This window comes from Pelophylax lessonae, assembly GCF_965119305.1.
Source record: "Pelophylax lessonae genome assembly, chromosome: 1".
NCBI lineage: Eukaryota > Metazoa > Chordata > Amphibia > Anura > Ranidae > Pelophylax > Pelophylax lessonae.
In genome coordinates, this window is record NC_138768.1 from 575,945,612 (window position 1) to 575,956,660 (window position 11,049).

Genomic DNA, 11,049 nt, shown 5'->3' on the forward strand with positions numbered 1-11,049 from the left:
AAATGATTGGTGATTAGGAACACACTGGGGTTGATTTACTAAAACAGGAGAGTGCAAAAACTGGTGCAGCTCTGCATAGAGACCAATCAGCTTCCAGGTCTGTCTAAACTAAAAATTGAACAAGCTAAAGTTAGAAGCTGATTGACTATCATGCAGAGCTGCACCAGATTTTGCACTCTCCAGTTTTACTAAATCAACCCGATTGTTTATTCATTTCGATTTTAGGATTTTTCTCTTGTCCTGTTCAAATTTTTATGGCTGCCACATGCATAAGCGCCAGGGTGCTCCAAAACCTACAGAACCTTTATATACAAATTGTGACTCGACTCATTCTTTAGACACTGAGACTACCACCCTCTTGCCTTCAAAATCTATATTTTACAGTACCCCAGGTTTCTGGACTATTTTTTTGAAGGTATATATTGCAATTATATGTGTATACATAATATTTACATAGTATCACATTTAAAGAATTAATGTGCTGTGTAAGCATGAAAGTCATCTATGCTTGCGTACACACACACACACACACACACACGTGCGCACTTTTTAAACCTGAACGCTGAAACAGCTAAATATACAGATGAAATACATATCAAGAGTTGCAAAAGTAGTTTTATTTGTCCGTCCACTCCTGAGATTTAAGCAGCTCTGCCACACCACACAGGCCTGACTAGCAGAGGAGGGAGACTATATCTTTCTCTGCTGCAGTTTGATATTCCCTTCACCACTTCACTCTCCCCACCCCAACCTTGATGCTAGAAAATAAGAGAAGCAGCAGACTGATGAGCCAATTTCTTCTCAGTCCTCCTATGAGCATGCTCCTTGCACTAAAACACGCCTGATTGGCTTTTATGTTGCTTCTCCCTTCCCCTCTACACGAGTTCTGTTAGGCTAGGTTCACACATATGCGGCCACGGGTTTGTGCCTGGGGTCCGGTGCGTCCCTGTTCACGGGTTCAGGTGCGAATCAAGTCAGAATTTTTGCATAAATTCGCACCTGAATCAGACCCAAAGATGCACAGGACCCTTTCTTGAATGCAGTCCACGGCCGACCCAAGCCTGTTTAAGAGCCGGTCACAGTCGCCTGTCATGCAAATTGGATGCAGGGAAACCAACATATCATTTGCATATGTGTGAACCCAGCCTTATACAGCGATTGCAAAAGGGGGGATGTCAGGGTAAAATTCAGGTACTTACACTGCCTGCATTTAAAAAATATAATGTAATGCATCAACTCTGTAGAAAAAAAGTTACTCTCTGCATCTACATTGTAGGGCATCTTTTATTAGAAAGCATTGCTACAGGCCAGCATAAAGATATCCTACCACAATGACCAGTAACAAACTGCACAGTCAATTTAGTAATTAATTGTGCCTAAACAGCTTAAGTCCCATCCATGTCCATAGATGAAAAAACACATACACAGGCAAAGTGATTGGAAGCAGGAGGCTGTAGAAACAAACACTGGCTGTGCTGGTACACCCCTTGGGAAAGTCCTCTTCCACAGACGCAGAATACAAAATACCAGCCAGTGACAGCAGAGGGACGAGCACGGTCAGCGTGGGGAAGGACAGAAACATGGCTTCCAGGGCCACCCAGTACTCCTCTTCGGTTATTCTGATTTCTGATCACTCTCCTTAGGCTTCTGGTCTTCGTGAATCATCCGTGCATCTTGAGGAATCAGATTTGGTATACCATCTACAATAGGATATGCAATGCCCAGATCATCATTAATTAGCTCATTGGTGGATTCATCATACCTACAACACAAAAACAGAGAAGAATGATAACATGATTTATTGTTTTCTCATTACCCTTATTGTTCTTCTCTTTTGAATAATCCAAGTTTATAAAACTAACAAGCACTATACCATTCTGCTATAAAAAAAAAAAAAAAAAAAAAAAAATTATAGCCTCATCCATGGCTCAACACTGAAGAAAAGATTTCCTGGAAGGAATGCAGAAGTTGCCATTGCCAATCTATTTTTGAAAAGTTAGCTGCCTGCCTGTGATGCTGGCCCAGTGGCTTCAATCCTCTCACAGTGACTGACCTGGCAACAAGCATGCAGTCAGCATGGGATTGTAAAGGTTCTTTTTTTAAAAAATAACCAACGTGTTATACTTACCTGATCTGTGATTTTGCACAGGGAGGCCCGATTCTCCTCTTCTGGGCTCCTCTTCTTCTCTGCGTGCCACCATAGGAAGCCGCTTCCTATGGCGGCACGCGTACGGGCTCGATCCTGAACCGTGCTGTGTCTGACACATACAGTGTGGCTTGGCCCCGCCCCTTCTCTCTCATTGACAGCAGCAGGAGCCAATGGCTCTCCCTGCTGTCACTGAGTCCAGTGAGGGTGGAGAGAGAGAGCGAGTGCGCAACGCCGGTGCTCGCGGGCACAGCTCTGGATCAAGATCGCCCAACTCACCTTATCAGTGCTCCCCTGCCACCCCTTTCCTATCCATAGATGGCACTGAAATTATGTGTCTCAGCATCCAAGGGGACTGGTGACATCCCTTCCTCCCGTCATGTGGTAGTGCTTACCTGCCATCAGTTTTTCCCTAACTGTACATGGACACATCTGCAGGATGCTGCAAGTAAGAGCCAGGTGCCAGCAAGAAGGTATAGAATCCAAAATTTACCATGCATGATTGCAAGAGCCCTGGGGACCTGCACCCGTGTGTTTCTCTGGTGGTGGAACACTGAAGTAGATACACAGAGGAATATGTTTTAATGGACATTTGCTTAACTTCTATATTTTATTAAATTTATATATATTTGATTTTAACATTTAAATTTTTCAGTGGTGTTTGTATTATACTAGCTTTGCGCCGTTTGAGATTATTTGTTTAAAGGTATAGCGCAACAAATCTTGTTTAATGGTACAACTAAAGAAAAAATGGATTTTTGTAAAATCTTACCGTAAAATCCTTTTCTCTTAGCTCATCGACAGACGTAGTCCTCGGTGATACACCACCTTCGGGTTATGTTACCTCCGCAGGAGCAGGACTAGACAGGAAATTAAAAAGCTCTGGCCACACCCTAGGGGCAGTCCCAGAGGGTATATCCTCTCTCTCTCTGCCTCAGCAAATCAGTTATGTGAAAAAGCAGTGCTTAGAGAATTTAACCCAACCCAACTCCAAAACAGAGGGGCGGGGACTACGTCTGTCGATGAGCTAAGAGAAAAGGATTTTACGGTAAGATTTTACAAAAATCCATTTTTCTCTAGCGCTCATCGACAGACGTAGTCCTCGGTGATACACCACCTTCGGGACGTCCCAGAGCAGTATCACAAATGAGGGGTGGGAAAATGAAATCAAATCCCAATCTAGAAGGCCCAACCGGTGCCAACTAGAAGTTTACAATGCTCATCCTTAATGATGAGACTCAACCAAAAAAAGAGAAAACAAAATTTTTTTTTTTTTTTTTTCAAACAGAAAAAAACCCTCGAGGTAGACCACCGGTCTCCTCAAATTGCGGCCTGCAAAACCTTGCGGCCAAATGAGGCATCCGCCGATGCCGTCACATCAATTTTATAGAATTTTGTAAAGGTATGTACCGACGACCAGGTGGCCGCCTTACATACCTGGACCACTGACGCCTGATGGCGAAAGGCCCAAGAAGTACTGAGCGCTCGAGTGGAGTGCGCCCTAACAGGGAACGGAGGACTCTGACCCTTAATAGAATAAGCCTGTACCACCGTTTGTCTAATCCATTTGGCAATGGTCGCGGCAGATGCAGGCAAACCCTTTCTGGGGCCATCCGTGATCACAAAAAGTGAATCCGTCTTACGGAATGATTCCGTAGCTTTCAGGTATACCCTGATTGCCCGAACCACATCTAAGGAATGCAACGCATGTTCCCGATGATGCTTGGGCTGAGGACACAAGGAAGGTAGTACAATATCTTCATTCAGATGAAAATCTGAAACCACCTTGGGAAGAAAAGATGGCTTAGGATGAAGTACTACCTTATCCCTATGAATCACTAGGTATGGTGACTGGCATGATAATGCAGCCAGTTCTGACACCCTGCGAGCAGAAGTAATAGCCACCAAGAAGGCCACCTTCTGGGATAGAGTAAGCAAGGGAATCTCCCTGATGTTTTCAAAGGGAGGTTTCTGTAGAACCGACAAAACCAAATTAAGATCCCAGGGCGGTAAGGGCGCGCGGACTGGAGGAGCCAGGTGCCGCACCCCCTGGATGAAATTCCGCACCAAGGATTTGGTAGCTAAAGGCTTCTGAAAGAAGATTGCTAATGCTGAAACTTGACCCTTGATGGTGCTCAAGGCTAGCTTCTGCTCAACCCCTTGTTGCAAAAAGGCCAATATTCGAGTCACCGAATAGGTACGTGGAGGAAATCCTAAAGATTCGCACCACGCAATATAAGTCTTCCATGTGTGATAATAGACCTTGCTGGAAGTCGCTTTCCTTGCTTTAATAAGGGTAGGAATGACTGAAGTAGACAAACCTCTGTCCTTCAGTACTTGGGTCTCAATGGCCAGGCCATTAAAACCAGCGACTGTAAAGCACGAAGGTAAATTGGTCCTTGAGACCACAGACACTCCCTGAGACGAAGTTCCCACGGAACGTCTGCGACTAACATGTCCAAGTCGGCCAGGCCGGCTTGAGGAGGCCAGCCTAGAATTTCTAGGACCACTGGCGCTGATTGGATCTGAACCAGGCGTCCCTAGAGCTATCTGGCCCCGACCATCCGAGAAAGTCTGGTCGTTTTCTGTTCCCACACATTTATCAGATACCTGATAGTTATTAGGAAAGGTGATCTTTTCTGGTTGAACCTCAGGGACCGAAGTCACCCGACTAGAGGCTACTTGGCCTATCTGGTCAACCAGATCCGATTCCTGTGAGGTATCGGGACTAATCTTAGGAAAAGGTAAAGGAAAAGATCTTTTCAGGGAACGGTAACTACCGCTTCCTGTGGTACTTAAATGTTGGAAGGGAAGAATCGCACCGGTAGTAGTGGTAGATGCTCGATCTAATGTCCTGAATACCGGTGAAAACGTCCCCCCACCCTGAAACCGGGTGGGGGCGCACCTTCAGGCTGTGTACTCCTTTGCTTCGGGTTTGGCTGGGTTGGTCCCCTTCTTGAACCCTCCTGGAGGAGTCTTGCCTTTCCCGCTAGTACCAGCCGGGCGCCCTTTATGGGCGGTAAAGAAAGGTCCTCGCTTGTTGTGAGGTCCCTTAGCTTTTGCAGCCTGTGGCAAAAAAGTGCTCTTGCCCCCAGTGGCATCCTTAATGATTTCATCTAGGTTGGCTCCAAATAGACGATTCCCCTGAAAGGGGAGATTGGTCAAGGTCTTTTTGGAACCTAGGTCAGCTGACCAGCATTTTAACCACAGCACACGTCTGAGGATCACTGCTAACTTAGATGCATGCCCTAATAGGGGAGTAGTGTCCAAGGCTGCGTCACAGATAAACCGTAGCCCTTGTATGATCTGTTCCATCAAATCAGATGTCTCCTGGGGAATATCTTTTCCCCTAAGATCTTGGCGTACCATTTTCGCCCATTCCGTAAGTGTCTGGGAAACTAGACCAATAACGATTACTGGTCTAAATGCTGACCCTATCAGAGAAAAGATAGTGCGGGACTCTGCTTCTATCTTTCGATCCACCGGATCCTTACCGTGGCTTTATTCAGCCTGGAAATAGGCGGATCCACGACTGGTGGTACCGTCCATTTCTTAATGATGGATTCCTCAAACGGATAGCGTCTAGCAATACGCTTGGAAATAGTAAAGGTACGTTTAGAATGCTCCCATTCTCCTTTAATCTGATTACCAAAACATTTAGGTACAGGAAAAGCCTTCGCCGTCTTGATGGGCTTATTAGTCCCAAAAGGCCTCTCTGTTTCAGTTGCCTCTGCCGGTAAAGCCTCAAGTTTTAAGGTTTCTTGCACTGCCACAACTAGTGCGTCCACCAATGCTTCTTCCTGAATTATAGCAAGAGAAGAAGCGTCCTCCTCACTGTCTGAGGGAGCTTTACCTGGGATAACAGCCCTTGCAGAGGAACCTGCAACTGCCGTGACCATCTCTGAATCTGAGTCAGAGGTGTCAGATGGTATAGGGGTAGGCGGGGGTCGCTTCCTTGACCCCCGTCCCTGACAGGCCGCCTCCACCCGAGCCACCATAGACTCCAAAATTGCTGTAAATGACTCTATACCCTGTGCACCGGCGGGTCCCGAGGCCCCCTCGAGGGAAACAGGTGGGGGAATATGTGTGGCAGGGTCCATAATAACTCCAGTTACTTCCTGGATAATATAATTCAAAAGTAAAGAAAAAAACTTTTTTTTTTTTTTTTTTCCTTTTCTGACCCCCAGCGCCACAAAAAAACCCCTTAGTGTTACCTGCTTAGGGATCCCTATCGATCGAGAGAGAGAGAGATAGACCCCCAGGCTCACCACTTGATGCTCAGAGTTAAACTGCAACAGCTTACAGCGCTGTCTTGACAAACAGGAAGTCTTTTGGCTGGCTGCCCAGGAAGAAAGGAGGCGGCTCCGCCCCTCTGCACGCCTTCCGGCGCCTCCCCCAAGCTCCACGAGGTGTAGGATCACCTCAAACATGGCCGCCCCCATGCTGGAGACACGAGGCTACGCCAAAATGGCGGCTCGTGCGATCCAGCAAAAAAAATGGCGGCGGCCTAAACTGAATAGCGGTGTGCTGCAGGGCACACAACACTCTCTCTGCATGGGGATATGGCGTGGTTGGCGGTACCGGCCCTGGCGGACCGCGTGGCCGTTCGGGAGGCCTGCTAATAGCTGGAGATCTGATTTGGAAGGCAGTCTACATGTCCGTGGCTTCTGACTGGTAGGTAGCTTATACTTAACCCATAAGATTCCCAGAATGCCACAGATTACATCTTTAAAACATGTATACAATAGATTGTTAGCTCCCAAGCCAAGCCTCCTGGCTTTTGCACACATAAATCACACTCAAAGTAGGAGGATTTGTGACATGTTATAGGATAGAAAGGACTCTTTCTTACCATACAGAGAGGGGCCCGCGTTCACCACAAAACCCGTCAGGGAAAAAGGGGGAACATACTACTCACCATACCGGAACCAGGCGGGCACCAACTCCTGACAGTACCCCTCTCCACCGGGGCGGGAGGGCTGTCGACCGATACGGACGCCGTGACTCATGGTCTTTGGCGTTTCGGCGAGACGTTTAACTCGCGTGGACAGTCCTTTAATGGGACTTTGTCGCGGCCGACCCAGCGCGGAGCTATGGCCTGCACGCGCTCGTAGGCTGAACTGGGGTGACCACCGGATCTCAACATCCAGCCCGTCGCCCAGTTCAGCTTTCTTGCTTGAAGATCTCACAGGAACACTGGAGAAAAAAGCTGTCTAAAAAAATCCTTTAAGAAAAAATTCTTGCCAGGACCTAAGATCCCAGCAAGGTGTCTAGGTCCTTACTCCTAACTAGACAGAAAATAACTGATTTGCTGAGGCAGAGAGAGAGAGGATATACCCTCTGGGACTGCCCCTAGGGTGTGGCCAGAGCTTTTTAATTTCCTGTCTAGTCCTGCTCCTGCGGAGGTAACATAACCCGAAGGTGGTGTATCACCGAGGACTACGTCTGTCGATGAGCGCTAGAGAAAAACTGTTTATCTGGTGCCTCCATGGCAGCATACTGAACACATGTATGCTGCCATGGATAGGCACCAGGGAAGAAAAATGACAGTAAGTATGATACAATTTCTGTTTTTTGGGGGGGATTAGAACCCCTGTGAGTTTTTATTGCTGTCTGCATCCCCGTTAGGGAGACTCAACCTCTCCATTTGTCCTGTTTATCATTATCATTGAAAGTAAAACAAAAGTTGCTAATTTTTAGTTGTCTCCAGAAAAGTAATAGAAGGGAAATCTTCAAATGGGGACACTAGTTCTGGTGACCTGGGGGTCCTCAAGGAATTTTCAGGGATTTCTTCCCACTTCCTGTTTTGGCCATGAGACAGGAAGTGAAGGGAAATGGGACAAACAAAAAAAAAAAACACAAACAACTGGCAGGCAGAGATGGGCTGAGGTGTGTTTTGGATTGTAGTCCCAACCTACCTGCCCGATCCCGCCAGGAAGCCGACACTGCACACCGCTAATGATGGGCAGTGAGACTTTTCCCGGTCCACAGCTACACAGACCGGGAAATGCTTCACTGCCTGTGACTGGCAGTGTGCAGTCTCAGCTTCCTGGTGGGATTGGGACTTAGATCCCGAACACGCCTAAGGTCATCTCTACAGGCAGGAGATTTAACCCTTCCTTACTCTATCTAAAATGGAAAAAAAAAAAAAAAGCGGGGGGTGGGGGGGGGGGGGGGCCGAAGGCTTTAATCCTACTTTAACTACTTGCCGATCAGCCGCCCAGTTATACTGCGGCAGATTCCCACAAATCGCCGTACCTGTATGGCGGTTCGCGGGAGTGATCCTGGAAGTGCGCGTGCCCACTAGCCAGCAGGAAAGCCGATCCACGGGGCAGGCGCCCATGCATGATTGCCGCCGGGCAAATGCAATCGCTCCCAGTGATGAGAGAACGGCGGTCTGCTGTTGTAAACACAGCAGACCGTTGTTCTTTCAGTTATCAACACAGAGCCCCTGAGTTCCTCCTATTTAGGAACACAGGTCTCTGTGTTGATTTCACAAGCCCACCCCCCCCCCCCCCCCCATAGTTAGAAAACACCCCCTAGGCTCACATTTACCCTTTGATCGCCCCTGGGTTAACCCCTTCCATGCCAGTGTCATTAGTACAGTAACGGTGCATATTTTTAGCACTGATTACTATAGTAATGTTACTGGTCCTCCCAAAAGTGTAAAAAAATGTCAGTCAGGGGTCCGATCTGTCCACCGAAAAGTTGCAGTCCCACTAAAAAAAAAAAAAAAAAAAAAAAAAAAAAAATCACTGATCACCGCCATTACTAGTAAAAAAAAAATAAATAAATAAAAATTACATACATTTTTCCCCTAGTTTGTGGACGCGATAACTTTCAATCAAAATATATTTATTGGGACTTTTGTTTTACCAAAAATATGTAGCAGATTTCTTTTTAGAATGATCACTCTTTTTTTGTTTATAGCACAAAAAAAAAAAAATCATAGAGGTGATCAAATACCAGCAAAAGAAAGCTCTATTTGCCGGGACCGCGTAATTGTCCGTTAAAGTAACACAGTGCCGAATCGCAAAAAATGGCCTGGTCATTAACCACTTAAGCCCCTAAAGATTTTACACCCATTCCGACCAGGGGGTTTTTTGCGATTCGGCACTGCGTGACTTTAACGGAAAATTGCGTGGTCGTGCGACGCTGTACCTAAACGAATTTGACGTCCTTTTTTCCCCCCACAAACAGAGCTTTCTTTTGGTGGTATTTTATCACCTGTGGGATTTTTACTTTTTGCGCTATAAACAAAAAAAAGGCTCAATTTTGCAAAAATAACAATATTTTTCACATTTTTTATATGAAATTCCCCAAAAAAAATGTAAAAATCTAAATTTTTTAACATTTTAGGCCAATTTGTTTTATGCTACATATGTTTGGTAAAAAAAAAAAAAAAATTGCAAAAAGCGTATTTTGATTGGTTTGCGCAAAAGTTACTGCGTTTACTAACTAAGGGAAAGATTTTTGTCATTTTTGGTGGGTTTTTTTTAAAGCATAATGGCGGCGATCTGCGATTTTTTTTGCGGTACTGCGACATTGCGGCGGACAGATCGGACCCTTGACTGACATTTTTGACACTTTTGGGGTTACCAGTGACATTTCTGCAGCAATCAGTGCTATACATATGCACTGTTACTGCAAAATGACACTGGCAGGGAAGGGGTTAACTTTATTGGGGAAGGAGGGGTTAAGTGTGTCCCTAGGAGCGTGATTCTAACTGTGATTGGACATGGCTACTGGTGTAGGAACAGTGATCAACGGTCCTACGTAGTAGAACCGTATGATCTCCATTCCTACACCAGGGAGAATGACAGGCGGCTTGTTTACAGTAGCCGCCTGCCTTTCTCCCCCTCCACCGACGATCGCGATGTGACCGGTGGACATCGGGTCCGCCGGTCACACGCACGGACTTCCTAGGGAACGGGGCGCGCGGGCGTGCGCCCGCCCGCTATTGGCTCACAAGGAAGTGACAGGCAAGTGACGTACCCATACGTCACTTTGAAGGGCCAGGGCTAACCGCCGCAGTATATGTACTTGCGGCGGTCGGCAAGCGGTTAAGAGGGAAAATCTTCTGGTCCAGAAGTGGTTAAACAAAACAGATTTTCTGTAAAATAAGATCATCAAATGAAATTCAGAACATCCTTACTAACCACTCCAACATTTGAAGCTACACCTCCATTTTTAACTTCCTCAAACAATTAGAGAAAATAGGATTTCAAATAAAAGGTGCAGAGATTAGTATACATAGCTAGGAAAGATGCCTGGATGGTATCAAGGAGAAAAAGTGCAAATTACTACAGTGGCTTGATTTTGGGTTGGCACGACCACCTGGCATGCCTGTTTTCCCAGGACAGACACTTCAATTCAGGGACATATTCTAACCATACTCAAATAGGAGAAGCCTATAAATCTTTAGGAATAGTCATCTACTATAACTTAGCACAGGACTAAAAGTAATGTTTCCACTATGTTACAATGCTTTTCCTACTGAAAGCAAATATTAAGGAAACATGTCTGCAACTAACACATTAATGATCTGCCATACAGGATACAGACATTGGTTGCTGTGTGTATTACCTGAGTGCTTTCCTGGAGAGGGGGCAGACCAGGAACTGGAGCACACTGCTGTCAAACACTTGGCTGCTCCTAATCTGCTGATCTGCAGCTCTGAGGACAGACACAGTGTGGACAGGCTGCAGTCTGACAGATGGCAATGACAGAGACTTACATACTGCTCTGATCACACTCATCCCCAGCATGATCATCCACTTTACAAGGACAAGTACAGCTTACCCATGATTCACTGCACTCAGTCCTCCTCCACCACTTCCTCCTTCCTGTGCACTGCTTTAAAATGTTCCCACTCGCAACAGAGCCAGCACTTCTCAGTTCCC

At 46.2% G+C, this 11,049-nt stretch overlaps 1 protein-coding gene across 2 annotated transcripts; it reads right to left on the reverse strand.

Annotated features, from left to right (window-relative positions):
• Window positions 1-1,266: 1,266 nt before the first annotated feature.
• Window positions 1,267-11,049, reverse strand: LOC309556232 (phosphatidylinositol N-acetylglucosaminyltransferase subunit Y). Of its 2 annotated transcripts, none has more exons than XM_082258637.1 (2): window positions 10,949-11,049; window positions 1,267-1,762 (listed from the first exon to the last, which is right to left on the reverse strand). In XM_082258637.1, exon 2 carries the CDS (start codon window positions 1,580-1,582, stop codon window positions 1,367-1,369), a length of 216 nt encoding a protein of 71 aa, XP_082114763.1. In that variant the 5' UTR covers window positions 1,583-1,762; window positions 10,949-11,049; the 3' UTR covers window positions 1,267-1,366. The 2 variants fall into 2 exon arrangements, with proteins under 2 accessions (XP_082114763.1, XP_082114762.1); XM_082258636.1 differs by lacking the exon at window positions 10,949-11,049 and adding an exon at window positions 10,733-10,942 and having other exon boundaries at window positions 1,478-1,762.

Bases quoted from the DNA above. Each gene is read 5' to 3' on its own strand.
- LOC309556232 (XM_082258636.1), bottom strand. From the start codon at position 10,920: ATGATCATGCTGGGGATGAGTGTGATCAGAGCAGTATGTAAGTCTCTG. The intron at 1,763-10,732 runs GTAATACACACA...TTTGTGTTGTAG, and splicing joins CTCTCCAGGAAAGCACTCAG to GTATGATGAATCCACCAATG.